At 36.1% G+C, this 12,903-nt stretch overlaps 1 protein-coding gene across 3 annotated transcripts in view; it reads right to left on the reverse strand.

Moving 5' to 3' along the window:
- The window catches only part of LOC138285384 (sodium channel protein type 2 subunit alpha-like), a 696,215-nt gene that overhangs the window by 107,907 nt on the left and 575,405 nt on the right, over nt 1-12,903 (reverse strand). For 2 of the 3 annotated variants that reach the window (XM_069225252.1, XM_069225254.1), the window contains exons 21-22: nt 10,996-11,118; nt 4,317-4,598 (exon numbers count right to left, since the gene is read on the reverse strand). In XM_069225252.1, the coding sequence (XP_069081353.1) occupies nt 4,317-4,598; nt 10,996-11,118 (405 nt within the window). Of the gene's footprint in view, nt 1-4,316; nt 4,599-10,500; nt 10,624-10,995; nt 11,119-12,903 lie in introns of all 3 variants that reach the window. The other variant, XM_069225253.1, reaches the window with a different exon arrangement.

The raw sequence follows: 12,903 nt of genomic DNA on the forward strand, positions 1-12,903 counted from the left end.
TCGGGACCCCTTCCCTTTTGCGAATGAGTTACCATCCACTTCAAGTGGATGGTAACTGCGAGTTGGTTTGCGACCACTTTTGCGATCACAAAGCAACTCAACATCGCGATGCTGTCGCAAATAGGAAGGGAACACCCCTTCCTATTTGCGAGTCGGAATCACATTTTGCGAGTCGGTACCGACTCGCAAAATGTGACTCTGCATCGCGTAAGGCCTTTTGCGCCTCGCAAACTGCGTTTTTCGCCGTTTGCGAGGCGCAAAAGGCTTCCTACATCTGGCCCTTAGTCACTTGTGATTCGTAACCTATATCGATTCATAATAAATTATTCAAAAATATCCCCCTGACTACTTTTTATTGTTATTCAACTTTCATTTATAATCAGATCCGTTTTCATGCCATCATTTCTGGTGCTGCTATACTGGCAGAGAGATACACTGGATAACAGGCTGGAAGACAAAGTTTCTCTGAAGAATATTTATCTCAAACTCACATTTTCTAGTTGAAAACTTTTTGGATCAAAACTTAGGGATCTGGCCACTATGGCTTTCCTCAACAGAAACTAAGCTCTGCTTCTTTATGATAAATGTAAACAGTAGATTTTTACAGATTTTTTGGTCTTTGGTTATATTCTAAAAATCACTAATGATGAGGGCAGTCTTAAAGAAAAAGGCACCTTTCATTTCCATATCTGGAAGTTCCTCATCCAGGGCCAGATGTACGAAGCATTTTCCATTTCACAAACGGCAAATTGGGTCGTTTGCGACGTGGAAAATGCTATGTGGGATGTACAGACCCATTTTTGAGATTCAGTGATCTATTTACCGAATCGCAAAAAGGGTTTGCGAGTCGCAATTAGGAAGGGGTGTTCCCTTCCTAATTGCGAGTTGCTGTTCCATGTATGATTGTTTTGTGACTGCGAGTGAGGTCGCAAAACAATAGCAGTTAGCACCAGTTTCAAACTGGGGCTAACCCATTCGCAAACGAGAAGGGGTCCCCATGAGACCCATTTCCCTTTGTGAATGGCATCAAAAATACTTTTTCAGAGCAGCCAGTGGTACTATGGACCTGCCTGTTCTGCAAAAATGAAAAGAAAACTTTTCATTTTTTGTTTTTGAAATGCATCTCGTTTTCCTTTATGGAAAAGCAGTCACAGACATGGTGGTCTTCTGTCTCCAGCAGGTCACCATCCCTGTGAGGCGGCCATCCCAATGGGGTTGCAAATTGCGACCTACCTCATGAATATTCATGAGGTTGGTCATTTGTGACCCCATTGGGAATCTCAAACAGTGTAATTGACACTGTTGTACATCTGGTTTTGCGACCCGCAAATTGCGAGTCACTATGACTCGCAATTTGCAAGTTGCAATACCTGAAGTTCGTACATGTGGCCCCTAATCTCCCCAAATAAGCATGAATGACTATGCCAGTTTGAGGGCTGCTCCAGGGTGTGGTCCCATAAGTTGTTTCTAGGGAAGGAAAGGATCTGTTTTGGAATATTGCATTGTGCTCATTGTAAATACAGGGAATATAGATGTATTACATTCAGAACCAGGTATTCTGATCACTTACTGGCCCAGAGAACCTCTGAAGAGGGAATCAATGTGAGATACTATACAGATTTGACAGGCACAGAATTATGGCTTGCCAGTAACTTCTACTGGATGAGACATTCACTTTTACCCCATTATGTTCTGTAGAATGTCATCACCTTGGTCCTTCTAAACAAAAGTATTTGCTTCTGTAGACCTACACAACCATACTTGAGTATTCTAACCCTTCAGAGGCATAATCAGTTCTTTCAGTCCGCAGAAGTAAATCTGAACATTCTGTTTCTGGTATTGTCCTTTGGCATCAAATCAGCAAGAACTGAAGTTTGTATAATGTTTGTATGTGTGTTTATGTATTTAAAGTGTTTTACCTAGCCTCACAACCATTGACTTACAGCCATGCTTAAACTTGTTACCTACGTTTATGAATACTGTATTGCTATGTGCAGATAACTGAGTTAGACAATATGTGAGAGGGCTTAATCAGTTTGAAGTAATACTTTTTGTTGTTCTTGTTCAGTCCCTAGTTTGAGCTGTGGCTGAAGAAAAGATCCTTGAAAGTTCAGTTGCTCTTCAAAGCGAATCAGAAATCATGATTATGTTTTTAGTTCAGCTTCCACTCTAAGACCGCTCCTCCATGAATTTCCATATACCAATGTAATCAATTTTATACCTTCTACAGAATAGTCACCACCTTTCTTTTCTGATCTCTTTTTTATCTACTATTGGATGTGCCGGGCTTGTGGCCCAGCAGCATGACCAATACTGACATGTTTGGAATGAAAAAAAATTATGTTTGTATTTGCATAAAACAGTTTTCTGTCAAATAGTTTCCTATGGCTAAACACATAGGGGCTGATTCACAAAGCCATTTGTGAGCATGGGAATAAATTACAAATGAGAACTCTTTTCCATACTCTTCTGTGCCTTTGTGATTTGGCCGCAGAAGGTCCAGCTCCCTATCGGTAAATGTTCAAAGAGGACACAGCCCTTTCTATTTTCACTAATTGTATATTCCTTTTCCCTGAATATTCACATTCTACAACACCTTTAAGTGTTTTGGTACCAATTCACAAAGGCATACAGGTGTACATAAAAGACTACTACTGGAGTACTACTAAAGAGGTATTACTTTACATATAAAATACTTTTGTGAATAGGCCTCACAACCTTAGTTGGTGAATGCACCTCTGCATACAAAAAATATTTATGCAATGAAGACTTAGAAATGTATAACCTTGAGAAAACAATGTTTATAGTGTATTAGGAAGACTTTGAGATAAGTGTGATGCACATGCTATTTTGTGTCCATTGTCCTGAAAGTAAGGGAATTGTAACATAATTAGAGTAATGGTTAAATTTGTATTTACAACACTTAAAATGATAAAGATGCAGCATGAAGAGCTATCTAAAACATGATTATAATTATTGTAAGGATGATGATAATGATGGTGATTATTATTATTATTAGTAGTAGTAGCAGTAGTAGTCATAGTAGTAGTAGTTGTACAGGAGTATTATTATTTTTTATATTATTATTATTGTAATTATTAGTATTGGTATTACTATGTCAGGTGCATATATCACCACAAATAACTTTAATAGCAAATTCAAATGACTCCAGAAAGCAGAATGCGGCCCTAGGCTGAGGTCTCCTCTGCACCCATTGTTAATAAAATGCAAGCCAATAAAAATGTAACTGTGAGTGAAAGAAATTCGATCTTTTCAAATCATTCTGTGCACATGCACAGAACAAAAAGTGGCCCAGGGACTGTTTTCATTAAAACTGAGATGCCTAATATAATTGTCAGCTGTTTAATTTCGAATTTCATTTTCTGCAGTTCATTAAGTGAGGCCCTGATTTCACGTGGGCTGTTAAATTGTGATCCTTCCACAAATCCATATTTGCGTAGGGATAGCAATTCTGGTATTTGTGGATATAACCCTCAATTATCCAGTGCTGGCTATCAACAAGTAAAATTGGCCAAAAGTTACCAGGCAAAACCATGCAGTATGTTTAGTTGCATGCACATTTGGTGCCTGAAACACCAAAATCTGAATGTAATTTCTTATTTCCATACAGAAAACTTTGGACCAGTGGTATTTACAGCACCTGACAAATGCCACACCCTGCATTGTCAGAATTTACAGGATGCATCACAAACCTCAACCTTAGGGTATATGCTGCAGACAGCACAGTTTAAAAGGAAACAGGTGCATGCCTTCTAGCACCTCTAAACAGGTGCAGAGAGGGATCATTACATAGATCATTAACATTTACAACATAATGTTAGAAATAATATTGTACATCAGAACACCACATCCTGTTATAAACGTTGGTCCTGCATCACTCCAACTGGAAAGGCAAATATTATTTCAGGATGGTGGTACATCGAATATTGGACATTCACATACATAACATAGAAATACACAGATATACTTTTAGCACTTAAAGGTGGATTTTTTCAGCAGATGAGGAAAAAGGCAACTGAGATAGAGTGAAAAATAAACATTATCAAGTAAAGGGAGGCCCATCTAGAGCATCTCTTCAGAGGACAAATGTATGTTTTAGAAATCAGAAGAGAGTGCTAGTGTATGGCAGTAAGTGTATATTGCTTTACTGTGCAACTCCACAAATGATGAAAAATATTGCCTGGATAAAGACACCTAAAACGTGACCTGTCTGAACACATGTTTAAAGCAGGAGGACAAGTTAATAAATCAGTATTGTTTGTAATGTGACATACTGTATATTGACAATTACTTACCACCTGAAGCAAAGCAAGATATCCAAATCCTACATTATCAAAGTTCACTTTGACATTTCTCCATCGAGCTGACTTATTCTGGTATATGAGGGCCTCACATTCAGACTTATTATTGACTTCAGTTTCTAGGAACATTTCGTCTGTCGTGGTGTTCACACAGTGATAGTACTTGCCAGAGAACATGTTTACTCCCATGATACTGAAAATTAGCCAAAATATGAGACACACCAGAAGAACGTTCATAATGGATGGGATTGCTCCTACAAGGGCATTCACAACCACCTAATGCAAAAAATGGCAGAAAAGAAGTATATAAGTATAGAATCAATGAAAGTTACAACCATTTTTCAACATCAAAACTAGTTACACTAAATGTAGGTGGACAAAGTATCACAATCTACCCACTTAAAGAGTTGAAGCAAAGCACAGATGAAATGAAGAAGCACAAATAATGAGGTGACTAAAATATCTAGATGGAAAATAGGAGGAAGATTTAAAGAAAAACACAAAAGAAAAACCTGGTATAATGTAGTCAGACTGTACAGTGTGTGGACTATAAAAAAGAGATACCTGTTAATTTATAAATATAAATAAAATCAATTGAAAAACTGTAGAGCACAATCTGCAAAGAATGGTTCATGACTGAGGACTGACTGATCAAAGATGGCTGCCAAGAAAAGAGAAAATACAGATGAATTCTTATGTTTTAGTGTAAATTGATTCAGCTAAAGGAATTAACACTTCTTTTAAATAACGTAATTAGACGTTACTGTTATATTCAGCGCTCATTGAGCAAGAAAGATTCCTCTTTTATTCCATTTCTCTGCCAAAAATATGGCCTGTTGTGTTTCATTTATTTGGTGTCACAGTCATTTTCAAATCTCAGATTTTAAAATGTTGATTCCTAGAAATCTCAGTTTCATCAACTACTTCAGGCTTTATGAGAAACTAAGACACCATTCTCCTTCAAGTAACCACACCCTCATTCAAACACATACACTAGCTAATGAGTTTTAAGTTGAACCCTACTAGCGTTTGCTATTTGAATAAGGGGCTCTGCTTTCAAATGGAGCCACCATGTTACAGTGCCTATCCAGTGCAAAATGGACTTGTTAAATAATGGTTATAGTTAAAGCTAAATGTTATAGTGGAATGGTTCTACAAAGATCCTCTGGAAGTGTGTATGATGCTCCTCTAGGTGCATGACATTTTCAGGACGGAAACATGGCAGGGTAAATAATAAGTAGAGTTTTCTTTTTGTAGTGGTATGTTATGTGTATCTCTGTGACTTACAAGTGAGTGGCAATATAAAAGTGGGAGGCTGAAGTGACTCATGAGTGAGTGGCTATATATAAGAGGGAGGTTGTTGTTTACTGGTTAGTCCCCAACATATACACATACTCAGGGTCACCTTGAACTGTGCTAGCAAGGTAGTGAAGAACAAGTTTTGGCTTAGGGAGATTGTTGTGCTATTACTCCAACCTACAAGGAAGCTAGTGGTCCAGTGCATGATTCTAGGTAGAATCGATTAGTGTAATGCTCTTCTCCATGGGACCACCTGACAAGAAGGCTATATTGAGTACAAGGATAGCCGCAAAACTGCCATTGAGCAAATCCTGATATGACTCATCCTCTGGAGCATTGAAAGAACTCCATTGGCTCCAAGTCAAAGAGAGGATACTATTTAACTCTATGGTAAAGTTCTGTAATGCCTTAAACAAGATAGGCCTACTTGCATCACAAAAACATCGTATTGTTTAGTTATTGTATTTTTATTATTTTCTTTCAATTTTGCTCTGGAGCATTATTTTTCTTATGTTTTACATTTTTTCTTGTTATTGCCTATGCCAAAAACCCTCTGAAAGATAAAGTCATGTGCTAGATTTGCATTACCGGAAGCTAAGAGAAAGAATTCATGTGTTAGTCTTTAATTTGATTATATGAGGTCCTCTGATCAGGATACTGAAGGGACTTTGTCAATATGATTTTATTTCTCCAATGATGAAACTGATAGGGCGATAGTGATAATGGGAGGGAAGTCTATTGATGGCAGATACTTTTTTGTATGGATTTTTGGACATAAAAGCATGTAATTGCCACTTTGCTCTAGGAAAGCAAGAATGTCTCAAGGTCACCTGTACAAAAAAACTGTATTTTTTAAAATGTCTGACTTCCTTATTTGTCTAATTGAAACGATAAAAATTCCTTAAGGGAACTGATTCATAAAGGATTTGTGACTAGCAAAATTATAAAAAATAAATTAAGCAATTGCTGCTGTTGAACATAACCACTAAAGATATTTAATTTAGACAGCATGTCCAGGAGAGGTTCAGGGCTATTATTTCATCTGCCAATCACAGCTTATTCTGAGAGGTGAGAGTGGGAGTTGATATTTGATCATATGTACAAAGAGCATGTGCATGTCATATTATGTGGAAAGAAAACAAGCCAGCCTGCAACCTCTTCTGAAATGATATTTCAAAGTCCCTCAAAGACAGAGACACAATAGAATGAAAAAGATGATTTTGCCAGCTGGGATTTCCTGCTAGTAAAATTGAAACCTGTGTTTCCCCATACAGTAATCTAAAGTGCAGGATTTATAGGCCAGTTCTGATCGGGGAAGCAGTGTACCACACCACTGAGTAGTAATCAATCCCAAAATATGTGGATGCCGGAGATGGGTTCTCACATGAATTGGCATCATCTATACTATTTCAAATAACTGCTAAACAAGTTTTGATTGTGATTTGTATTCTTCAGTTGCCTTTCTGTGTAATCTACGTGCAGCGTCATAGCCGGTGCGACCATATCTTACTATTTGCATACCGCCCTTGCTTCTTTTTGGTTATCATTATGATGGGCTATGGTACTTGTGCATTGTTTTTGTGCGAGCTGCCAAGGTCAGATAATGAAGTGACTTTATTGAATTTATTATACAATCTGCATCTACATGTGTGGAGTATGGCTGGAGAATATTAAGTATTTGGGTATGTTCTACCAATATTAATGCTTCCAATATCCACTGAAATCAATAATGTATATTGACAACAATGCTTATATTTTTGCAAATAGCTTTACAATCTGTGCTATTCCATTTAATCTTCTAAATATATTTTTATTTGTACTGAAATATTTTATGTTAGGATTACATGAAGGAAGCAGCCATACTTGCATTAACACATATGGTATCATTTTACATTCTTATGGTTGTATGCAAGCTCTGTAAAGTGTTTGTCTCATCTAGTCTGAACTAAACAAATGCATCTACAGAGGGAAAGAGTAATGTACATACAATTTGACTGTATTCTAATGGGTTCAAATATCCCTTCCCCTCCCAGCTTTCGTGTGAATTTCTTCATATACCTTGAAACATTTATTGCCCACATAAGGGTAACACTGCTTAAATAAATTAATACAAGTCGATCATTGCAAGTAGGTTAAATACTGAACCACGTAAGTAATTTGGGCAATGAAAATGAAGAGCACCTCATTCTTCACTGTTTTTATAGCTGCTTGTATTAAATCCATGTTTCTGAATATTCACCATACAGCAATTTTTGCAAATGGTTCAGTAAAACTAAATAAAATGCCAGTTAATATAATCATTAATTTTAACAGAAATAATTTTCCTTCCTTATTAGGGCATATATAACCGTCTAAGGTTTAAAAATATGAAACAGTTTAGTCTACAAATATTTTAAAAGAGATATTTTGTTTAGGAGCATGGAAATGGATTAATGAATGTATGAAAAAGTGAAGTAAACCCCCTCCCTCTGCCACAAATTTAAGTAACCATATCCCACAAAATAAAATAATTATATTTTTTAGTTGATTGAATTAATAAATAGCAAATATGTTTTGAAATCTGGTATCTAACCTGCTCAACCAGGCAGTAGAAATTACTGTCAGCCCTACACAATTGTACAAATAATCATCCAATATATACAAAAATAAATTTAATCTGCAAAACAGTATGACATGTAATTTAACATAAAAGCTGAACAGCAATGGTGTGTAGTTAGTATGCATTGGAAATTTCAAATGCAGGTAAAATTTAAAGCAGTCAGCCACATATGTGCTCAGAGCATGCAAATCAAAAATGCAACTTTAAGAAGTGTTTAAAGTTGATATCTGCATATTTATTTTGCTATATAGTAATCAAGCACTATGTGTCATGCTTCAAGTGCTTTTGTACACTAATACATGCATTAATAATTGGTTTATTTGTTATATCACTTGTTAAATCAATGCAGACATTTTAGTGCATTCAGTTTATCCTGCAGATGAATCACTGATTCTAAAGTGTACCATAAGGAGTACTAAGGAAACTAGGCATATCATTTATGGAGTAATTTTAAATTTGGTTTTAATTAACTAAGTTCATTTTATTTGAAATATTATTATACTCTTGGAGGTATTTTATATGCCACCAAGACAGATTTCAAAGGCAACCAACCAAAAAGTAAATCTGATTTTAGCTTGTGGTTGCTCTGTGCTCCAATTTCCTCTGAACATATACTTTCTGAAATCTCCTGACCTATGTATAAAACGATCACTACAATTGTTAGCCACAACTGATACATAGCAATAATACTTAAAGGCATTAAACAATAAACTGCCAAAACATTAAATATAATTTAAAAACACATACATGGTTTAAGGGGTGACCTATATCATCTGAGACTGACATACAAGTTACAACACAATGTTTTTTATTTTTTATTTTATGGGCTTCATCAAATGAATTTTGTTGTTACAGAACTATTGCTGATACCAGTCCACTGCACCCATATTTGAATATATCTAAAACATATATAACATTTACTTCCCTATGTGTTTCTGAGATATGTAAACTTGATTGCAATTATCTTTTTACACAACTAAAATACATTTCAAAGAACTATAGGTATATATTTACATTTTAATGGAAAGAAACTTATCTGGAATATGAGTTGTAGCAAACATGCTGTGATTAAGGTGTACTAAAATGAGACTATGTATCACAAGATACAGTTATCTCATGCAACTCTAAGAGAGTTCATTTTCTTTTAATGTCACTTTCATGGACCTTTCAAGTGCTTTTTCATCTGATTGTTTTCCTTCCCCCATTCATTAAACAGGGGGCTACATGTGTCAAATCCTCTTACAGTATGATTTTAAATAAATAAAGATGTATTCACTTTGCTGTACAATTGTTCAGTGCAATATGTAAGGAATACACTTTGTGCACAAGCTCTGGCTGAAATATGGCTTTCAGTGCAACTAACTCCTGCTTATTGGGATCAGTTCAGCAATGGCAACTGCCTAGAGAGTTTTCAAGCTGCAAGATCCAAAATGCACATTTCTAAATTCGAATATACCAAAAAAAAGAGCATGAATATTCAATGTCTTTCGAAAGACAGAATCCATATGATCCCATTTTAGACTGGGCTACCCATGTGAGAGAGAAGGAAAACACACTTCCTATGTTATCTTAGTTGTGTTACAGTGCATTACAGTGTCACAGTGCATCCTTCCTTGCCCAAAATGGACTGGGTGAAAATATTTGCCTACTCTGACATGAGTTGAAAATGATTAAATCATGCTAATTATAGGTATTTTGTCACTGTGATCAAATTCTAGGGTAAAGAGCAAACAACACTGATAAAATAAGAGGGGCAAGCACATCCTTGTACAATTGCAATAAATACTTTCTTGTATGTCAGTCATCAGATGAATGAAACAAATCCTATCATATACTCCACCTACTTCTAACCTGTAGCCATCAGGTTATTGTTATTGGATAAAACAAGGTCTTAATATAAACTATAAATAATTAACATGTCAATTGGAATATATATATTTTTAGTAACACACATTACAGTATCTTTATATGGAATCAGTTCACGTTTACTTTTTTGCTACTAAATGTGTTAGACATTGACAGCATACACATGCATCTAATGACAAAAGGAGATTTCTTCTATGGAAGAAGCTACAGTGTTCTAAATGAGCAAAGCTGGTATGTGTGATAGCATATGGATATAGGCAATGTGCTGAAGCATCCTACCTCACATCTGTTATTGATAGACAGAAGGTAAGAGGGCATTGCAGCATTTCTGCATGGATTTATCATTCCTTATGCTTACTTCACATGCATGTTTTTAATGCATGCATTATTTCAGGTGCTTTAATTTTGTCTTACCCTCATCCCTTCAAATCGTGACAGGGCTCTTAGAGGTCTCAATGCTCTTAGTGTCCTAAGTGATTTAATGGCACCTAGTTCTGAGTAGCCCATGGCATTAGCTATTAAGCTAACCAAAGAGACCTACACAAAAACAGAAAAGCAATAATTCTAATTTGTCTTCTGAACCTACTATACATACATTTGGATGCATTATTGTATGTGCCAGGGGCCTTTGAAGAAGCAGAACTGAGACACAACCATATCCACCGACATGAACTACTACACCTAGGAGAAATTTGTTAAGCGGGTAAAGGTAGGAAAGAAAACATATAAAAACAACATGTGTTGATGAAAACCTGTGGCACAAGCGAGCATAAAAGCCTTACCCTCTCACATATTTTGTTGAAGGTCCAGTTGACTTTGAAGGAAAACTAAGCCACACAATTAAAAGGAACCTACAAAAAAGAATATAGGTGAATGTGTACTGTTTGCCAATATTTGTATTGGCCTTACCCTCATGCCTTCAAATCTTGATAATGCTCGCAGAGGCCTCAGTGCCCTCAACGTCCTCATGGACTTAATAGCGGCCAGTTGGTCGTACCCGAAGGCCACAGCCAAAAGGGAAATGATAGAAATCTGTTCAGAATTAATGGCATTGTTAATCAACACTTGACGAGCTTAGTCGATCTATAGTACTTGTATGGGCAATCGATTGACTGTTGGATGAATGCTTTGTAGGCCATGCTCATAAAGTAAGCTTCATGATTAAAAGAGGTCTACCTGCTGGAAAGACAGAAAAGACAATCGACTCTAGGGTGGAAATGGCAAATCAACACACAACAAGCAGTAGTTCTCACAAATGCTATTCCATTGGGCAAGATTTGTAAAACTGGTTAGAACACAATATATCATTCCATTTTTCCCACAGCATCCCTTTGCAAATGGCCCAATCCTGTAGGTGGTTCACTCTTGTAAACCACACATAAAAACCAAGAAACTGGAGAAGGTGGGCCTTGACAAAAAATTGTTTGTTTATGTTGCTCAGGCATCAGGGTCTAGTGAAAGTATTTAGTACCTCTGGTTGACATGTCAAATGGTTTAAAATAAACAGAATCAATGCGCTGTAATTTCATTTTGAAGAGAACAGATCCTGGAGATCTGTGCAGGTGCATGATATGCATGGTCACAGCAACCACTACTTTACAATAAAGGATAGACAACAAAATAAGTGTATCAACTGTTTCAATCAAAGAAACATTCAAAATTCATGGCACTCTTCTTCAGAAGTCATTATTAGTGTGACTGAGGGGAAGGTTATCCAAAAAAGGGACTAACAATATCAAAGTGATTTGTAAACATGTAGCCATATTAAACTGATGTGGCATCAAAATGCAAATTGCCATTAATACAATGGATTATGGAGTATTAATAAACAACGTGTTCAGAAGATAGTTCAATCATAAAATAATAGCTAAATATCAAAGGAAATATGACTGACTTAAAAATACTGTTGCATGTATGTGGTTTATGTATGTTTGCGATTTCTACAGTGTACTAGCTGCAAAGCTCTTGCAGTACCAGCAAAGAACATAGATGATAAGCTTCTGGAATAGGACAGCTGCTACTTAAGGACTGTCATGTAAATAGGGCTGATTATGGCTGGTTAGCTTTGATTGGGAAAGGTTAGTTTGAACGGGAGATAAGTTGTATTTTTATTTGTGGAAGATATTGGATTGTTCCAAGGATCTAATTAGGAGCCTCTGAATTTGAGGAAGAATGGGCCAAATCTGGCAATGTCAATCAAGGAAGATAGTTACTCTTATATCTTTACATTTATTCCAGTTATATCATGCGACGTGGGACCATAATATTGTTCTTTTGGTGCCTATAACAGGAGGAAACACTTTTAGTGCAGATCCTTGAATTGCCACTTTTCAGCTGGGTTTGATAGTCTCTTCGTTTAATCTAATGTACCTTCTTTAGAATGATTGTGTTTCAGTTTTAAAAAAAAAAACCTTTGACAGATATGAGTGAGAGTTCAAACATCCTTGGGAACAGTCATGATGTAAAATATACTGAATACCAGTTTTCTGAGAAAGCTGGTGAACACTTGTTACGCTGCATGAAAATGCACATGTCCTCTTTCATTAACATTATAAGATTGTATTAAAATGTCATTGAGTGTTAGTATGTATTAATGGAATATGGTTCACAAGGATCCAAAGTATATTGAACTGGGACTGTTATAGAGATAATATATTTACACTCAGTTATTTATTTCATAGTCTTTTGGATTGTTTTACTGTTACAGCTCCAGTCCTCACAAAAAACAATTTGAATGGAGCTACTGACAGTAACACTGCAATGTAGCAAGATCATTAATCAATATTTAGATAATTTCTAATAATGGAACACATTCTA

The sequence above is a fragment of the Pleurodeles waltl genome, chromosome 3_1, assembly GCF_031143425.1.
Source record: "Pleurodeles waltl isolate 20211129_DDA chromosome 3_1, aPleWal1.hap1.20221129, whole genome shotgun sequence".
Classification (NCBI taxonomy): Eukaryota; Metazoa; Chordata; class Amphibia; order Caudata; family Salamandridae; genus Pleurodeles; species Pleurodeles waltl.